The 21,130-nt window shown below is 45.5% G+C and overlaps 1 protein-coding gene across 1 annotated transcript in view; it reads right to left on the bottom strand.

The window, feature by feature from the left end:
* Positions 1 to 18,225: 18,225 nt before the first annotated feature.
* Positions 18,226 to 21,130, bottom strand: part of LOC141917754 (mitochondrial nicotinamide adenine dinucleotide transporter SLC25A51-like) — a 37,770-nt gene continuing 34,865 nt past the window's right edge. The window contains exon 2 of the mRNA XM_074811183.1: positions 18,226 to 20,127. Coding sequence (XP_074667284.1) covers positions 19,217 to 20,089 — 873 coding nt within the window. The 5' untranslated portion in view covers positions 20,090 to 20,127 and the 3' untranslated portion in view covers positions 18,226 to 19,216. The remainder of the gene's footprint in view (positions 20,128 to 21,130) is intronic.

The raw sequence follows: 21,130 nt of genomic DNA, 5'->3' as shown, positions 1-21,130 counted from the left end.
GGAGCTGCTGGTTTGGAATTGGAGGGGAGAGAGGCCAAGCAGGTGGGACCTTTAGCCAAGCAGGCTGGTATTGACAAGGCAATAGGGAAACAGGCTCAAACCCTCAGCCTTTGGAGGCGACTCCTGCTCGCTGTGAGGGAGAGGTACCCCTACAAGGATGATGCTCTATGTCGGTTAGGCAAGTGGACCGACATGGAGAAAGGCATTCAAAACCTCAGGGAAATGGCTGTGTTTGACATGATCTATGGTGATCTGAATGATGAGCAGTCACCAATGGATCCAGATCAGGCCCCTTGCACACAGCTGATGTGGCGGAAGTTCCTGCAAAGTGGACCAGAGGGACATTCCAAAGCATTAGCAGCAGCATCCTGGTGGCGAGACACCCAGACTCAGACAGTAGATGAAGTGATTATCCAGCTCTGGCAATATGAGGGAAGTCTCCCTTCCTCCCAACATGCTTTGGTTTCAGCTGTAGAGGAACTGTCTCAGAGGCTCCAGAAAGTGGAACAGGACATGTCCTATGTTCCACCTGCACGGGCCGATGTCTCAGCTATTAGAAGCAGGCATTTCCCCACCCAAGAGAAGGGCAGTGGAAGGCACACACCACGGGGCACCCTGTGGTTCTTCCTCCGCGACCATGGGGAAAACATGAGGAGGTGGCATGGACAGCCCACTTCTGCCCTAGCTGCACGAGTACAGCAGCTGAAAGGGAAGACCACCATGAAAGGGGAGTCTTCCAAGAGAGATGCAGCTCCAGTGTCTAGTCGGAAATCCCCCAGACAGAATAGAATGGCCAACAGTATGCTTGACCCTCTTGAGGGGAGCAGGAAGTCATTCTTGCAGGAGTCACTCTTAGATCAAGTGAGTGATGGTGAGCAGGATTAGAGGGGCCCTGCCTCCAGCCAGGTGGAGGAAAGGGATAATCGGATTTACTGGAAGGTGTGGATCCGATGGCCTGGCACATCAGAACCACAAGAATATAAGGCCTTGGTAGACGCTGGCGCACAGTGCACCCTGATGCCATCAAGCCACAGTGGGGTTGAACCCATCTGCATCTCCGGAGTGACAGGGGGGTCCCAACAGCTGACCCTATTGGAAGCTGAAGTAAGCTTAACTGGGAAGGACTGGCATAAGCACCCCATTGTGACTGGCCCAGATGCCCCGTGCATCCTAGGTATAGACTACCTCAGGAGAGGGTACTTTAAAGACCCAAAAGGGTACCGGTGGGCCTTTGGTATAGCTGCCCTGGAGGAGGTTGAGCAATTGTCCACCTTACCCGGCCTCTCAGAGGACCCCTCGGTGGTGTGGTTGCTTGAGGTTGAAGAGCAGCGAGTGCCAATTGCCACCAAGACGGTGCACCGGCGTCAGTACTGCACTAACCGAGATTCCCTGGTCCCCATCCATCAGCTGATCCATCGACTAGAAAGCCAGAAGTTGATCAGCAAGACTCACTCACCTTTCAACAGCCCTATATGGCCAGTGAGAAAACCTAATGGCGAATGGAGACTGACCGTGGACTACCGTGGCCTGAATGAAGTTACGCCAGCGATGAGTGCTGCAGTGCCAGACATGCTAGAGCTCCAGTATGAGCTGGAGTCGAAGGCAGCCAAGTGGTACGCCACGATTGACATCGCTAACGCGTTTTTCTCCATTCCAATAGCACCAGAGTGCAGGCCACAGTTTGCGTTCACTTGGAGGGGTATCCAGTACACCTGGAATCGATTGCCCCAGGGGTGGAAACACAGCTCCACCATTTGCCATAGACTGGTCCATACTGCACTGGAGAAAGGTGGGGCTCCAGAACACCTGCAGTTCATTGATGATATCATTGTATGGGGGGACACAGCTGAGGAAGTCTTTGAGAAAGGAAAGAAGGTAATTGAAATCCTCCTGAAGGCTGGTTTTGCCATCAAGCGACAGAAAGTTAAGGGGCCTGGAAGGGAGATTCAGTTCCTAGGAATAAAATGGCAAGATGGGCGTCGCCACATCCCAATGGAGGTGATAAACAAGATAACAGCCATGGCCCCACCAACCACTAAAAAGGAGACTCAGTCCTTCCTGGGCGCTGTGGGGTTCTGGAGGATGCACATCCCAAACTACAGCCTGATTGTGAGCCCTCTCTACCACGTAACCCGCAAGAAGAACGATTTTAAATGGGGCCCAGAGCAACAACAAGCCTTTGAACAAATTAAGCAGGAGATTACCCAGGCAGTGGCTCTTGGGCCAGTCCGGACAGGGCAGGAGATTAAGAACGTGCTCTACACCGCAGCCGGGGAGAATGGCCCCTCCTGGAGCCTTTGGCAGAGAGCAGATGGGGAATCCCGAGGCCGACCTCTAGGCTTTTGGAGCCGGGGATACAAAGGCTCTGAAGCTAACTATACCCTGACTGAGAAGGAGATACTGGCAGCGTATGAAGGAATTCGAGCTGCCTCAGAAGTGGTCGGCACTGAGACACAGCTCCTCCTGGCACCTCGACTGCCGGTGCTGGGATGGATGTTCAAAGGAAAGGCTCCCTCCACACATCATGCAACAGATGCCACGTGGAGTAAATGGGTTGCGTTGATAACACAACGGGCTCGAATAGGGAACCGCGACCCCCCAGGATTAGTGGAAATGATCATGAACTGGCCAGAGAACAAAGATGCTGGGATGTCACCAGAACAAGAGGTGAAACGTGCTGAGGAGGCCCCACCATATAACGAGCTGCCAGAGGAAGAAAAACAATATGCCCTGTTCACTGATGGGTCTTGCCGCATTGTGGGAAAACATCGACGATGGAAGGCTGCAGTGTGGCATCCCACACGAGAAACCACTGAAGCTGTTGAGGGACAAGGTGAATCGAGCCAGTTCGCAGAAGTGAAAGCCATCCAATTGGCTTTGGAGATTGCTGAGCGAGAAAAGTGGCCGAGGCTCTATATCTACACTGACTCGTGGGTGATGGCAAGTGCCCTGTGGATGTGGTTGCAGCAATGGAAACAGAGCAACTGGCAACGCAAGGGCAGACCCGTCTGGGCCGCAGAAGTATGGCAGGACATTGCAGCCCGGGTGGAGAACCTCGTTGTGAAGGTGCGCCATGTGGACGCCCATATACCCAAGAGTCGAGCCACTGATGAACATCAACATAACCAGAAGTTGTGATGGTTTAGCGCCGGGGTCTAAGACCACGTGGCCGCTGCCCCTCCCCCACAAAGGGAGTGAAATACAAAGCCCCGGTCTGAGATAAGGACAGGTTTAATACAACAGAGCAACAGCAACACAACAAACAGCAACAATAAGAATAACAGTGATAACAATGAACAGAGCAAAGTATATCTACCAATACAGGAGTGAGAGGAGCAGATGTATAAAACCACGCGCCCCGCGCTCCCGCGCCAGGACGTGACGTCAGCATGGCATATGAATAACCCGGCTAGAGCTTCCTCCCCCACTGCTGGGGAAACTTAACCCTATCCTGCCTAAACCAGGACAGTAGTCATGAAAATATTGTATTTAGTTTAGAGTAACCATACAACCAGTTATGCTGCTACAAAGTCCTTTGTAAAATCCCAGGCTAAGGCCACATAGGCTAGTAATAATTATTAACTAGATTTCTATTCAAAGAATAAGACTCATGACAAGGTACCACTGTTAGACTGCTCAGTGAGGACGATTTATTGCCCTGTAGACCAGGTGTTCTAAAAGTTACATTGTGAAAGGGCCTTGAAGCATGTTAAAATCGCAATGTGAGCCAAAGTCCTTGAATCAAGGACATTGGAGGGTCTTTCTTTTGGGTCAGTAGTCCGTGGTGGTCACAAATGAGTCGGTCCCCGACTCATTTCAGGACTCAAGTGCGCATGACCGGAAAGAGGTGGGAATATGAAAATGAGTTATGGGAATTACCATGTTTATGTATGAGAACTTGTTTATTATGTATTACTGTATCCTATATAATCAGCATGCTACATGAGTTGTGTGTGTGTTGTTGGTGAGACGACTCCTCTACGCACCCGGCCGTTAATAAAGGAGTGTCTGCTTATCTACATCACATTGGTGTGGATAAGTTCTTTCATCCCATTTTGGTGACACCTTCAGTGTCCCCTTGTTTCTCACTCTTTTCTTCCATTGCTCCTTCCCTCTTACTCATTTCCTCTGCTCTGGTGTGGGCCCTCCACCAGCCACAGTCCCTTCAGGGTTGTACCTGCTCTGACATGAAGCACCTCCTACTGCTCTGACCATGTGTTCTGTACCAGCAGAGAAGGGATGAGGTGAGAGAAAGATGGTGCAGGGTTCTTTCTGGATCTCAGTAAGAAAGGCCCAACAACAAATGGCTTACTAAGATAACTGTTTTAATAAGACAGAATAAGAAGAGGAATATGGATAGCAAGTAAATCTTATGTCACTTCAGATGCTGGGCACCTCACATTCATGCAGCATTAGATGGATCCTGGATGGATTTTTTCATGGCACACTACACAAAGCAGATCCTGTCGGTGGAGAGAAGCTCCTCCTTTTTGGTCATTTGAGATATTATATAACTTTTTTCAAAGAAAACAATTCTATTCCTAAAGGATGTTCACATGAGAACTTCTTGCTGCACTTTTAGATAAAGGCAAGGCCACACAAATGGTTCAATCACCAGTACTAAGTGGGAGCTGTCTGCAGGATCCTCTACTACCATGAGTTGATTAAGTTTGCCCTGCAGCCAAGGAATTTGTGCAGCAAAACATAGGCCTGAAGGCCATGCTGTACCTGCAGCACAGAGCAGCACAGCACAGGCCTGGGCCTACTCAGGTTAACTGTTATGTGTATTACTAACTCCTCAGTGTACAATGGTCTCCTTGTTAGGATCACTACAATTGGTCCCTGCCAAGATCCTAGCCCAAAGGCCAGGAATTACATTCTTAATTTTAGAACACTCTACTCCTACCCCTAAATATGTTCTGCAACATTTGATTTACAGAAAATAGTGAATTCAATTTATTTTGAATATGGAGAATGTGGATACCGATGCCCTACCTGATAAATCTTGCTGTTGCACTAGCCTGGAATTGACTGTAAGGGTATGTGGAAGGAGAGTGCCTGCTCCTTTAAAGGTATCTGGTCAATGGAGCCATAAACAAGAACATAGAGAGAGACAAATCTGACCGACAAATTAAAAAGGAAGCAGTGATGAGAAGAAACCTGATCCGTCACACTAATTGGTAAGGATAGGTGTAATTGGTAAGGATAGGTGGAGTGTGAGGAATGTTTAATTTTTTCAGTAAGATTATCTGACTAAGGATCTTGCCAAATTGAGATGATAAGGAAAGGGAGGGAGACAAACATACAGAGACATAAAACCTGACCAATTAGTCTTAACAAAGACAATAACCAGAAACAAATATGGTCAGTCACACTAATTGACGGGCTATCAAGAGACTGCAGGCAAACCGAGACATTGCAACTAAGACATTGCAACTAAGACATTGGAACTAAGACTTCAAGCCTGAGGTTCCAGGATGTTGGAGGAGGGTTGGCGGAACTATGCAAACCGATGAGGCAATGTGCAGGGGAAGGTAATCTGGGAGGAACAAAGGTGGGGTAGACAGAAAGGGGTATAAAAGGGGCTGGTCATGTGTAAAATAGGGCTGGTCAGTAGCTTGTCTGAGCCACTCAGCCTGATCACAGCACTCTATCCTATCTTCTTATTAAATGTTTTCTTAACTAGCTCTCTGTGTAATCTCACTCTCTATCCTGTGTGTATGTTTGCTGCAAGAACTAAGTGCCAGCTACTGGTGAGGCCTGTGTGAGTGGAACTGTGACCAGCTACTGGAGTCACATGGGGGTGTGGGCTCCCTGTGGGCTGTGGTGTCAGCTACTGGAGTGAGTGGGGATCTTGGCCACCAGCCACTGGGGCAGGAACAGTGTGTGTCCTGAAAACCAGCTATTGGGGAGTTCTGACATGAATGAGGCAAGTGAGGGGCTCAGCACCAAAGGCTGGAGCGGGACTGTGGGTCATAGCCCATGCACCTGGTGCCAGCTGTTGCCAGGGAACTGAGTGGCTATATCTTCTCCAAATCTGGTGTGCATGGGGGTATGCATGTGTAATTCTCTAGAAAGCTTCAAGCTGGACTAGCCAGCAAGTATGAGGCCCTGGGTCCTTACAGAGGTATCAGATGGGCAGAGGGTCCATGCTGGTATTTGAGGGGACTTGTGAGCATGGAGTGCCTGTGGAACAAGTGTGTGAGTGTGTGCATGTTTGCTAGCGACGATAAAGCCAGGCTAGCCAGTGATTAGGGGACCTATGAAGCGGGTAAGAGGGCCCGGTGATGCCTGCTAGCCGATGCCTGCAAGCAGTTGGTGCTAATAGCTGTAAGGCGCCTCAGACAAGAATGCGCCCAAGGACATCATTTTTTGCAACTGTGATGGGTACATCCCAGGGAGGGCAGAGAAACCAACAGACACCTGTGGCAGTCAAAGATAAGAAAGCTGAGAAACTTTACAGACAGAGCAATGAGCCAAGACGAGGCCATATATGAAAAAACCTCAGAGTTCATGGAAAGGACACTAAGAGACACCTCTTCAACAACCACTAGGGACCAGCACAGACCACCGAAAACCCCCATGGAAGCTCCTCAGAGACCCTTCCCCAAATTTTAGTACGCTTGTGCAATGTATTAACATATGCATTAGATCCTCTGGAAATAGGTGTGTACTTCTCAGAATTTACATGAATATTCATTTCTTTTATTGTATATAGTAAGTGTGCCTTTGTCTTTCGGCATGCACGTTAGGTGGAGTGATCCCCCGTGCATCCAGCACTGCGATAAAGAATGCCTGCCTTCTAAAACGTCAAAGTAAGTCTTAGGGGGTTCTTTTGAGACCGAATTTATGGTAACACCAGGATATGGGCAGGGGTACCAGACAGGCAGAGGGGCTGTGCCAGTACTCGGGGGATCCTCAAATGTATGTGTGCTTGTGAATTTAGAGTGTGCTGTGTATGTGCCTTCACTAGTGAACTTCAATCTCTACCAGCCAAAGAGGATGAAGGGAATGTGGCTGTCTGTACTTATGTTTTATGTGATTCCTGTAAGTAGGTGCTGTTGAAAGCAGTGCTTTGTCTGTGGCAGTCTGTGTCACTGGCTGTGTCAGTATCCTTTGTGAGTCTGTGTGAATGGCTCTGTGTGTGTGTGATATGTGTTCAGCTTTGCTACTGATTGAACCTGCAAATGGGAAAACGTAAGCCACGTCCCTCAGCCTGGGCAGAGACCCCGGGTCCCAGGACACACACTGGGCTGGGCTCCAGTAGCTGGACAGAAGGGACTCCTGGGCCAGAGCTGCTGGAGGAGGCAGCCACTCTTAACATTGACATTTTTTACTATTTAGAATTACATTTTCTCTTTGGTTCCTTGCATAAGCCCTGTTGAGCCCCAGAGCTCACTGCAGCTGGCTAAGTTTACCCTGCAGCCGGGGAATTTGTGCAGCACAACACAGGCCTTAAGGCCACACTGTATGTGCAGCACAGCACAGACCTACGCCTGCTCAGGTTAACTGATATGTGGATCACTAACTCCTAAATGTTCAACAGTCTCTCAGTCAGGATTGATCTACATACAGTTTACCTTTCCCAATGATATAGGTTACAGTTTATACTAATAACATAGAGGCTTCTTGAGCCCTAAGCATGAAGCCCAATAGAACAGACATGGCCTGTTCAGTATCACTAAATCCTCAAATACAATGTCTTCCACAAGGCTCCCAATACAGACCCCCAGAGAGAGTGGGACTCAGACAGAAACACAAATGGACTGACAGAGGAAGACCAGGACCTCCAGAGAGACTGAGACCCAGAGAGACCTACCGAGAGATCAGGACCCCCAAATAGACATGGAGCAAGATAGATCAGGCCCTGCAGAGGGACCGGCGAAGAGACTGAGACCCAGAGAGCCAGAGATCAACAGAGAGACCAGGACCCCCCAGAGAGTCTGACAGAGAGACCTACAGAAAGACTGACCAACAGAGGGACCAAGACCCAGGCTGAGATACTGAGAGACCAAGACACAGACTGTAAGATCAAGACCCAGACCAACCATCAGAGACACCAGGACCCTCAGAGACTGGGACCCAGACAGAGACCTACAGAGAGACTGGGACCAAGACAGTCACTAGGACCAAGAAAGAAAGACCGGGACCAAGGCAGAGACCCAGAGAGACCAACAGAGAGATTGAGAACCTCCCCAGAGAGTCGGACAGAGATACCAGGACAGAGAGACACAGAGACATGGGGAGACCAAGATGCACAGAGAGAGAGACAGACAGAGAAAGAAATGCAGACAGTGAGACTGGGGAACCAGAAAGAGTGAGAGAGACCTATGGAGAGAGCAACAGAGAGAACAGGACTGACAGAGAGAATGGGACCCCCAGAGAGTCTGACAGAGAGACTGAAGCCCAGACAGCGACCCAGAGAGACCAGGCCCCCCAGAGGGACTGGTGTCAAGACAGAGAGAATGAGACCCAGAAAGAGACATATATAGACCATCAAAGAGGATGGGACTGTCAGAAAGACCATGTTGTAGAAAAAGTTAGTTGAAACTTAGCACTAGCAGCTTAAACATTAATAGATAGAGTACACAAAGCCTATAGATCATGGTATATGAACTGTAAAATCCATATTACAACATGCTGAATAGCTAACTACAGAACCAGCAGAAACTGACTGAAGAGGATGTGAAACAGGATATAGAACCACTGTATATTGTATAAGAAGATGACCACTTAGCAACTGCTTAGTAACAAAACAGCAAACAAAGCAAACCAATAAAAAGCAAGAAGACCCCAGACCTCAATATTACTATTGGTCCAAACTGTCACAAGGGGTGGGGAACTTAGATTGTAAGGGTATAATTGCCCAGGGATTTCTTTGTTTGGGGTCCCTCTTTGGAGGCACCCAGCTCGAGCTGTAGCGCTATTAATAAAAGGAACTTTATAGAGGAATCTCTTTTTCGGCTTATTGATTCAGCAGAAACCTAGAGTCGAACCCTGTTATGGTGGCTGGCATGTGTAATTTCCATAACAACCAGGACCCCCAAAAAGATTGGGATCCCCAAAGAGACAGATAGAGATACCAACAGAGAGACTGAGTCCCCCAGAGAGACTGAAAGAGAAATTGAGACCTAGCCAGAGACCCGGAGAGACCAAGACACCCAGAGAGACTGACAGAGAGACTGGTACTTGAACAGAGAGCCCAAAACTGAGAGAGAGATAAAGGCCAAGACTCACACAGAGAGACCAACAGAGAGATCAGGACCCCCAGAGAGACTGGGACCCAGATGCAACAGGACCCAGAGAGAATAGGACCCGTAATGTGACTGACAGGGAGACTTAATGTGACCCAGACAGAGACCCACAGAAACTGACAGAGAAACTGACATCCCCAGGAAAGACCAGGACCCAGACTGAGATACCGAGACCCAGACAGAGAGACAGAGACCCAGAGAGACAAACAGGCAGATGGAGATCCAGAGAAACCAAGAACCAGACAGGGAGACTGAGACACAGACAGAGAGACAGGGACCCAGATGTAGAGGCCAGGACCCAGACAGAAAGACAGAGACTGACACCCTGGTAGACAGACCCAGAGCAACAGACCCCCAGAGAGACCAACATAGAGACAGGGACCCAGACATAGGAACTGGGACCCAGACAGAGACCAACAGAGAGACTGACAGAGAGACCAGAACACAGAGACACAGAGAGAGCAAGACCCAGACAGACAAAGACACTGACACCCAGAGGGACCGATATGCAGACATAAAGATGGAGACACAGAAAGAGAGCCTAAGACCAAAAGAGACGGAGATCAAGGGAAACTTATAGAGACACCAAGACCATCAGACACCAGGACCCCAGAGAGAGATATCGACAGAAATATCAAGAACTAGACAGTGACCCAGAGAGACTGAGGCTGACAGAGAGACTGGGACCCACAGAGACTGAGACCCATATAGACAGGAAGAGAGACCAAGAGCGAGACAAAGAGACTGACAGAGGGACTGGGACCCAGAAAGAGCAAACAAGAGCGGGACAGAGAGACTGGGGCCCAGGAAGAGAGACAGAGAGACCAAAATGCAAAAAGAGAGACCATCAGACTGACTGAGACAGACTGGGACTCAGACACAGAAACCAACAGATTAACCAAGACCCAGAGAGACCAACAGAGAGACTGGGACCCATACATGCCTTACATGTCTGTAGTACCAAATTAATTTTATTGTTAAAACCATGTGCGGCTTACCACTCAGTGTTATTACATATAATTAAATTCAGATTAACTTTAGATTTTAGAGTTAATGTAACATTATCATCTACTATCAATCCTTGATCTCACACTATTACAGATGATATTCAACACCCAAGTTGTTCCATGGGAAATGTGAAAAAGCAGAACCTGTTAGAGACAGGTCTCAGGTGTATGTTCCCATTATCAGTGTTCCCACAGTGATAAGTAACACCACATTTTCCTGCAAAAGAAGACATCTAGGTCTTGGACGTAATCCAAGTCAAAGCTATGGTTAACTTATTCCCTTTTGTGTCTACAGCATCTCATGCTTCTTTTTCTTTGTAAAACAAGAGTCACCCAGATTAATCCCCGAGTTGGATGTTTAACCACAACCACATCTCCAGGACTTCAGTGGGGTTTTATCTCTGATTTAACAGGAATTTGTTTAGCTACTGACACAAATCCCTTATCTATGGGACTTCCCATGGAGGTTTGTCACTTATTTAGCTGACTTACAACACAAATGGGATCCCCACTTAGAGGTATTAATAGATTCACTCTTGTGTGAAGTTGTTGTTTTAGTAGTCCATTCCAACTTTCTACTATTCCATTACTTTGAGGTCCATATGGTAGGTGAAAAGTCCATTGTAATCCATTTAGAAGCACACCAAGTTTGGACTTCTTTATTCTTAAAATGCGATCTATTATCAGACGGTATTTCTCTGGGCAAGGGAAAAGTAGCAAACCACTGATTTCAACCAGCAAAAAGTAGCAAACCACCAATTTAAACCAGCTGGTTTAAACAGGTGCATCTTTGGTGGGGTGCACATTCTCTATACCACTAATTAATTCTACTTCTGTGAGGATGTATTGTGTTCACTTTAAGGGACCAATATGATCTACTTGCCAAGTTTCCCAGAGAAGTTTACCTTCCCCAAGACTGGCAAACTGTTGTCATTTTGACATGTATTTTACCACTGTTTGACAAACATGGCACGAGTCCACAAATTGTTTTGCCAGAGCTTTTGTCACAGGCCATCTTCTCCGTGCAGCCGATTGCAATAAATCATAAGTCCCAGAGTGTCCTAGCCATTTGTGTAACCATTTACCTAGCCATTCTGCCTCAGAATTTACATTTATTCCAACTAAATGATCAGCCATCTGACTCCTCTGTGCCTCGGGGTTTTTAGGTTTTTGGTGGGCAGATACATGTCCTATGGATATGCTTTTAGATTGAGCTATGTCATAAATCTTTTCCCAGTGTGTTTTTCCCCATACGTCTCTACCATTTACTTGCCAATTGGTTTTCACCCAATCGTCTAGCCACTGGGTGGCACCGGGCCACATAGCATACGAGTCCATATAGACCCAAGTAGCTCCTTGCTCCAGGGCCATTTCCACCACTCTGAGCTCTGACAGTTTGGCTGAGCCATCGGTTTCCTCTGTGTAAGCTTCTCCAGTCTCTACCACTATAGCTGCAGCTTTGCCTCTCCATTGTCTCCCTATGCTCTGAGCACTCCCATCTGTGAACCATACCCCTGCTTTTGACTCACTGTCCCAGGGTGGGGCGTCAGTTATCCCTGACGAGGACTGCTGGGAGTACTCCACAGGCATCCCAAGTCACTCTGCTCTCCGACAGCTTGGGGTTTTTCATTCATCCCATCACTTGTCACGCGGGGATGTATATACAAAGCCCATTGCTGCACTGTATATCTAGTCTTTTGTGCTACCCCTAGGGGTAATGGCTTACCAGTTAATAAAATCAGTTTTAAGATAGAAATAGGCACATATGATTTGATTTCCCTTTCTTGAGTTAATGGCTCAGTAGTTAGCAGCCCTTCATATGCCACTAATAGTACTTTCTCAGAGTGTAGTTCTGTTGGGAGCCTTGCCAGGATTTAGAGCCAAAGGCAACAGGGTAATCCTTTTTACCTTGCACATCTTGTTGCCATAATCCCCATGGATATCCCTAATCACCTATGCCTACATGTAGTGTAAATGGGCATGTAGGGTGGATGGGTTCCATAAATTGGTAAGTAAAAATTTAATCTTTTAAAGCAGTTAATGCATTACAATGTTTCTGATCCCAGTTTCATACTGAGTTTTTCTTTAGCAAATCACACAGAGGTCTTGCTAGAACGCTGAATCCAGGAACGTGTGACCTCCAAAACACCAAAGTTCCTAATAAAGCCTGTAATTCTTTTTTATCAGAAGGTGCCAAAATTCTTTGTATCTCTGCTGAAATAGATTCTGGCACAGTTTTCCATCCTCTTATCCATCGGGTACCTAAAAATGTAACCTCTTGACTTGGTCCTTGCCATTTTGAGTCAGGAATGCTAATATTTAGTTCCTGTAAATGCTGGACGTTCATAGATTGGCAAACCATTTCCTCATCTGGTCCTTTGATTAGAATGTTACCCTGAACAAGAGGCCTTGTTCAGAGTTCCTTAAACTGCATGTGCTTGCTACCCATGGGAAAGAATGTATTGTTTACCGGGAATTGTAGGCCGCAAAACCATTTCTCATCGCACATTGCAGGCCCCACAAATGCTTCTCATCGCACCCAAGGCCACATAGTACGTATTGTTATCCATACAAGTGTTTCTCATCAAATACAAGGACAAATTGAACGCACCAGATAGGTCAGCCTGTTCTTCAAACCATCAACAATAATTAGTAAGGAACTTCTAATCAGGAGCTACCGTCCTTGAAGAAGAGAAACATCCTGGGACATGGAAGCTTGGTAAAAATGTTTTACATAAATAAGCTTAAGGCCCCTGCCTGGATACAGACCCTTACCCTTTGAGCTTGCACAGAAAGTTAACAAACCCACTGTATGTTACTAACCAATAAGGGATAGAAGCGATAAGCAACTAACCAATAATCATTACAGACAATATGTAATCATGTAGTTTGGAGTGTATAAATACTTTGAAGTTCTTTTGTATGGGGTGCTTGATTTGTGGATGTGTAAGCCAAAATGTCTTGCTAACAATTTTTTTTTTTCTTCGTCTTGCTTTTCGTCTTGCTAAATATTTTTTTTTGAGAATGAAGTAGGTCAATGTCAATGTAGCTTCTGGAATGTGCAGCTGAAGGTTGGTGCTTTTGTGAAGAAGAAAGGGGTTTGAAGAGAAGACAGTAATAAATAAGACAGTTGGGGCCTATTCTTGAAGATAACAGGAGCAAGGTTGGGTCAAATTAAAACAAACCATCTCACGACACAACACAGCTGCACAGCACCTCCTAAACAGACCTTTGTGAGCATGCGTGAGCACTGAGGTCAACCAGCAGACATGGTGAGGAAGACTACCAACGACCCCCAGGGACCCCTCGAGACCACCACCCAGCAAGAATAGAGCATGCATAATTAGGATGCAGATATTGTAATTAGTTCCAGGAAATCTAATGCAGATGTAAATCATTTCTCAGAAAAATTATGAATATGTATAATCTCATTGTATATCAGCTGCCACTTATAGATATGGGGGCACTCTCACCTTTGCAAAGCTATTCATGTGTGTGCCCAGCGCTGCAATAAAGAATGTCTGCTTTCTAAAACTCCAAAATGAGCCTTAGAGTTCCTCTGTCAGCTTTTACAGTAACAGATGCTTTCCACCTAGCATCCTGTGCAGAATAAAGCAATATCTCCTCTCTAAACTAATTTCTGGTTTTGAGAGTCTTTATTTCAGGTAACAATATCAACTATATATTGAAAAATTGATACTACAGGTGGGAGGATGATTGAGTCTAGCTCTTTAGTTAACATGGAATGGGCAATGGTGGAGCTACATTTAAAACCTTGGGGTAGACAATTAAAGGTGTATTGTATTCCACCCCAAGTCAAAGCAAACTTTCTAAAACTAAGGAAAAGCACAACTGGTTTAATAATGTAATGCAGGAATATTTTTTTTTTTTGTGAGGCTTCTTGTATGGTTGAGTGCTCTCCTTTGTGAACTAACTTGTGCCTTGGCAGGCTCCAAAGCTGCTGGATCTGTGACACTCAAAATTTTGTTTATGGGCAAAGAGAAAGTACACCTTATATAGATAAGTAAAACCAAAAATTTATTGTTAGTGTAATTCAGATCTTGAGAGTCTAATCATTATTAGTCCGGATCTAATTGTTACAGGAAAAGGAAGAATAATTATGTAGTTAAAATTGTAACACACACACCTCTTAGTTTCTATTAATTTTCTTGGTGTTATGCTCACTCTTTCACTGCTCTTCTGGATACTAAGGCCAGTGGTTTCATTCTGGTGGTGGTAGGCAGGGCTTATGGTGAGTTGTTAGCAGTCCATGGCCAGGAGGAATATGATGTTCATGTTGATGGTTTATTTGGTTTTTTTCTTCCTCACTCTAGGATTCACTTGGGATCGTGTTTATATGTTTACTAATACACTTTTACACCTTTCTCTTTGTTGGTGAATGAAACATGCAAGTAACCTTCATGTGTAGCAGCTGACCACACCCCTGTCTTTACTGTATATTGTTATCTGTTAAACAAATTACAAATGCTTGAAGTGTAAGCTATTAGCCACACAACTCCTTTTATTCCCCCTTCAGTTGGGGGGATGGATGAAGAAGAATACCGGAGAACTCAACAGATGAACTTGTGGCTCCGAGACTGGTGTTACAGTCAGGGCTTTGGATTTTTCAATCATGGGTTGGTATACAGGGCACCAGACCTTTTGGCATTAGATGGAATGCACCTGTCCCAGAGGGGGAAGAGGATCTTGGGGCAGGAGTTAGCTGGGCTCATTGACAGAGCTTTAAACTAGATTTGAAGGGGGAAGGGGGCAAAACATCAGCCCATCTGAAGTGCATGTATACCAATGCACACAGCATGGGTAACAAACAGGAGGAGCTTGAAGCCATGATGAAACAGGAAAATTATGATGTAGTGGCTATTACAGAAACATGGTGGGATGTCTCCCATGACTGGAGTGTGCCAACTGATGGCTACAAGCTCTTTAGGAGGGATAGACAAAGGAAGGAGAGGTGGTGGGGTGGCGCTGTATGTTAGGGACTGTTATGATTGCTTTGAGTACAAGTGTAGTGAAGACAGGGTGGAGTGTCTTTGCTTTAGAATCAGGGGGAAGGCCAACAGGGCAGATGTTGTAGTAGGAGTCTACTATAGGCCACCCAGCCAGGACAGAGAGGTGGATGAAATATTCTATAGGCATTTAGGAGAAATCTCACGATCGCTTGCCCTTGTTCTTGTGGGAGACTTCAACTTCCCAGACATCTGCTGGAAATACAACACAGCAGAGCGGGACCAGTCCCAGAGATTCCTGGAATGTGTGGGAGACAACTTCCTGATGCAGCTGGTGAGAGAACCAACCAGAGAAGGTGCCCTGCTGGATCTCCTCTTTGTGAACAGAGAAGGACTGGTGGATGATGTGGCAGTCGGAGGATGACTAGGGCACAGCGATCATGAAATAAGAGTTCTCTATTCTTAGAGAGGCCAGGAGAGGGCTAAGCAGAACTGACATCCTGGACTTCCAAAGGGCTGACTTTGTCTTGTTTAGGCACCTGCTTGACAGGATCCCTTGGGAGACGGTCCTGAAGGGTATAGGGGTCCAGGAAGGCTGGGAACTCTTTAAGAAGGAAGTGTTAATGGCTCAGGAGCAGGCAGTCCCCAGGTGCTGCAAGAGAAGCCGGCGACAGAGAAGACCACCCTGGCTAAACAGGGAGCTTTGGCTGCAACTCAGGGAGAAAAGGAGAGTTTACAGCCTTTGGAAGAAGGGGCTAGCCACTCACAGTGATTACAAAGACGCTGTGAGGCTATGCAGGGCGGAAATCAGGAGGTCTAAAGCTCAGCTGGAAATTACTCTGGCTTCAGCAATCAAGGATAACAAGAAATGTTTCTATAAGTACATTAGTAGCAAAAGAAAGACCAGGGAGAGCCTCCATCCCCTGCTAGACGCAGGAGGAAGCATGGTAACAAGTGATGAGGAGAAGGCTGAGGTGCTTAATGCCTTCTTTGCCTCAGTCTTTAATAACAAGACTAGTTGTACTGAGGGAATCCAGCCTCCTCAGCCAGAAGACAGAGACTGGGAGAACGACCCCCCCGCAATCCAGGAGGAGACAGTCAGGGAACTACTGCATCACATAGACACACACAAGTCTATGGGACCGGATGGGATACACCCAAGGGTGCTGAAGGAGCTGGCTGGGGTGCTCGCCAAGCCGCTTTCCAGCATTTACCAGCAGTGCTGGCTGACCGGGGAGGTCCCGACAGATTGGAAATGGGCCAATGTGACGCCCATCTATAAGAAGGGTCGGAAGGATGATCCAGGAAATTACAGGTCTGTCAGCTTGACGTCAGTGCCTGGGAAGCTGATGGAGCAGCTCATCCTGAGTACCATCACAACACACATGCGGGACAACCAGATGATCAGGCCCAGTCAGCATGGGTTTATGAAAGGCAGGTCCTGCTTGACAAACCTGATCTCCTTCTACGACAGGGCGACCTGCTTATTGGATGAGGGAAAGGCTGTGGATGTAGTTTACCTTGACTTCAGTAAGGCCTTTGACACCGTTTCTCACAGCATTCTCCTGGCAAAACTGGCTGCTCGAGGCTTGGATGGGCACACGCTTTGCTGGGTAAAAAACTGGCTGGATGGCCGGGCCCAAAGAGTTGTGGTGAACGGAGTTAAATCCAGTTGGCGGCCGGTCACGAGTGGTGTCCCCCAGGGCTCGGTTTTGGGGCCACTCCTGTTTAACATCTTTATTGATGATCTAGACGAGGGGATCGAGCGCACCCTCAGTAAGTTTGCAGATGACACCAAGTTGGGTGGGAGTGTTGATCTGCTTGAGGGTAGGGAGGCTCTGCAGAGAGACCTGGACAGGCTGGAGCGATGGGCTAAGGCCAACTGGAGGAGTTTCAATAAGACCAAATGCTGGGTGCTGCACTTGGGCCACAACAACCCCCAGCAGCGCTACAGGCTTGGGGAGGAGTGGCTGGAGAGCTGCCAGTCAGAGAGGGACCTGGGGGTGTTGATTGACAGCCAGCTGAACATGAGCCAGCAGTGTGCCCAGGTGGCCAAGAAGGCCAATGGTATCCTGGCTTGCATCAGAAATAGCGTGGCCAGCAGGGACAGGGAAGTGATCTTGCCCCTGTACTTGGCACTGGTGAGGCCGCACCTCGATTACTGTGTTCAGTTTTGGGCCCCTCACTACAAAAAGGACATTGAATTACTCGAGGGTGTCCAGAGAAGGGCAACGAAGCTGGTGAAGGGTCTGGAGCACATGTCGTACGAGGAGCGGCTGAGGGAACTGGGGTTGTTTAGTCTGGAGAAGAGGAGGCTGAGGGGAGACCTCATCACCCTCTATAGCTACCTGAAAGGAGGTTGCAGAGAGCTGGGGATGAGCCTCTTTAACCAAGTAATAAGTGATAGGACAAGAGGGAATGGCCTCAAGTTGCACCAGGGAAGGTTTAGACTGGATATTAGGAAGTATTTCTTTACAGAACGGGTTGTTAGGTGTTGGAATGGGCTGCCCAGGGAGGTGGTGGAGTCCCCATCCCTGGAGGTGTTCAAGAGGCGGGTTGACATGGCGCTTGGGCATATGGTGTAGTTGGGATCTGTCAGTGTTAGGTTAATGGTTGGACTAGATGATCTTCAAGGTCCTTTCCAACCTAGATGATTCTGTGATTCTATTGCTTTACTGTATTATCATTGATAGTTTTACAGGGCCTAAAGCCTAGAAAAAGAACAATTCAAAATAGTTTCTGAAAGCTTTCCTCCCCCCACCCCCTAAAACAAAGAATACTTCATGAACTTTCATGAATAACACCCCCACTGAAAAGAAAAAAAAAAAAAAAAAAAAAAAAGAGTTACCTGTTTGGTAGTTATGCTTGCTTTCCCTTTAAGGCCTTAAATGCTTATACCCAGAAATCTCACTTTGTCAGTGCTGATGTAAAATTCTACCACAGTCCAAATTAAACAAAAATAGTTTGCAAAAGATAAAAAAAAAGTTGTTAATCAAGTAGTTTGACAATCAATAGGAAGCTATATTATTGTTTGAGCATTACAGAGAGAAATCAGTTTTTGTTTGTTTGCAACAGAAACAAAGCAAATATGAAAGTAGAAAACTTGAGTATACCAAATTTGCAAATAGAAGGTATTTCAACAAGGAAGAACACTTTAAAAGCTTGAGATAAAATTGCTGTTTTGCTCCTTCCACCTTTCCATTTCAAGGCACACACATCCATAGACACAATCCCACTTTGCACTGGGTCAGTTTACACTGAAGTTAAATATTCAGTAGCTACCCTTATGTTGATGAATGAGATGATGTTCATGTTAAATCTGAGCAGTAAAATGGTTGACAAAATAGTTTGTGTAGGCTCAGTTTAAACTTGAGGTTCAGAAAGAAAGTCATCGTCATCAGAAATTGGCAGCTTCTATTTTAACTCCAAAGATTATTTAGAACCCAAAGACATTTGGAAGTTTAGTTCTTAACCCTCTGCAGTGTATCAAGCAAGACAAGTAGCTTTCATTGGCCCCTTCTTGACTTCCATATTATATAGTGTGCACAGTGAAAAATTTGTTCACTGTGAGTATTAGGAAACATTGGAAATGATAGAATAAGCTACTAGACCAATATACAAATATTTTTTTTACTTTGCATTTGTCTAGTTATTCCACTGTGGGTAAATTTATCCACCAGCATATAAATACTTTAACTTGTTTAGAAGTATATTCAATTGCATCAAGATTTAGATGTATTGCCATTTACACCATAAATATTGAAGGCCATTAATAAGACTAATTATCTTTCACACTAAGCAGACACTAAACAATATCACCCATCTCCCTACTGAAATGTAACTGCTGCTTTGAATCCTCTCCAAGTTTCATGGTACTCCATGTTATTCACAAGAAGTTCCATAAATTAATCTATTCCCAGAGACTAAGTGACCTCAAACATACAAATACCCAAGTGAATAGAGGGGCTTCAAAGGAAGGTAACATTTTTCATAACAGCTTTAGCAAGAATTCATACGTTGCATTGATTATGCCCCAGGACAGGACAGAACGATGGTAATTCAGATGGGCTCCTCTGAAAAGATGCATCAATTTTTTATCACGTTCTAGCCAGATCATCACAAAAACTTTTGAAAAAGACTGAAATTCACCACCAATTTGAGACTGCATGCGAGCTTTTACAACATTCATTGGGAAAAATAAGAATCCCAGCATAGCACCCAACAGCCCTCCACAGACAAAGTCATTGACCAAATGAGTGCTATGAGAAGTTGCTTCAGGTAGACATTGTTTGATAGGTCCTCGTAGGCCAAAGAAGAGGATATTACTGCTTCCATTCCGGAGCAGAATAGGCACCAAACCCCGATAATATTCTCTAATCCCATAGATTTTTAGTACCTTGAAAGCCTGGTAAGTGTTTGTAAATTTGTCATGATGTTTGTAGTCCTGAAGCAAAGTCTGGACACGTTCAAAAGGTGTAAGAAGGGCTTCTGTGGTCCCTGCAAGCACTGCTGCCATGCTGCGGGTTAGAAGTTCAGGTGCACTTGTGTGACTATGGAGCAAAGAGGAGAAATCTTCATACAAGCCAAACATTAGAGCCAGTGTGGTCGTTTTTTGCATTAATGGAGGAAGGATTCCACGATAGAGATTTCGAATTCCATCTTTCTGCAGCTGATGTACTGCATCCTTTGTTTTCAAGCCATACAACTGTTGTCGAAAGAGGACCTTCTGGATGGGAAAGGTGACTGCTATATTGGTGAAAGCTGCACAATAGCCACAAAGATAATGTTTACCAGAGCTACCTTTTATGTGATGGCTGATATCTTGCTTTGAATTTGTTGTGACGCAATCTTGTGAATCCATCTTTTTCCCCCCTTAATAAATAACTTAGATTTCTTTTCCTATGTCAAAAAAAGAAAAGAATGTGAACAAAATGGCATGTGACACAGCATTTTTAGTTCACACACACACATCATGTGCATACTGTTCAACATCACACTGTTCAACATTTTACATCCTGAAGAAACTTCATCAAATTCAGTGGAAGTGTGACAAATGCTTCATCTGATAGATGATGCAAAACGCACAATTTTCTACACCAGATCCAAGGACCTGAAAAGCTAGCCATTTTTTTCCTCCCTTTTGTTTTGTTGATTAAAACCAAACTAAATTAAAACAGATAGACATATGAACCCCTCTAGTGCCACATTACAGATGAAACTGTCAGGGAGAAATAGGAAGCTTACACATTAAGCTGACAGTACAGTTTGTCAAGGAATTCAAATGTTGAATGTTCTATTCTAACACTAGTAAGATACAATACAAATTACCAGGGTTTTGGAAAACACACACACTACACACAGCTTTAGCATTACAAATTCTGATCATTCCTGCCTGTATTTCCCTGTGGCAGACAACAATGAATAATTTAAATAAGAATTTTAATTAGCAGCGTTAGTTTACTATAGAGAAGGAAAAGAATATAGAAAAGCTAAAGAATATATTGAGCTCTGCTAGAGCTAAGATCCTGAAGGACACAGTGTTTCATTAAATAAAACAGAGAATTAGTCCTTAATAGGCAATACATGATCTGCCACTGTTGCATAATGTTGCACTCTTTAATGTTTGCCAAGGAACAGCATCATAGAAGTGATTTACAAAGGTGAAGCATTTATCCTGATATGAAGTTATGGCATTAGTGAGGAATTCACATTGGCGAGCATATACCATTTCATCTGTACTAATATATATTGTTCCTAGGATCAACTTAGTTCTATCTGCATATAGTAAAAAAGTCACACCCACAACTAAACTAACCTTATCTGGCACCCCACTTTTATATTAAGAGTTATACCAAGTACACTACTGCAGTGGGTAAGTGTCACTCAATAATAAAACACATAA

This window comes from Strix aluco, chromosome W (genome assembly GCF_031877795.1).
Source record: "Strix aluco isolate bStrAlu1 chromosome W, bStrAlu1.hap1, whole genome shotgun sequence".
NCBI classification, from domain to species: Eukaryota; Metazoa; Chordata; class Aves; order Strigiformes; family Strigidae; genus Strix; species Strix aluco.
The sequence above is the reverse complement of the archived record's forward strand: the minus strand, read 5'-3'. Positions and strand labels throughout refer to the sequence as shown.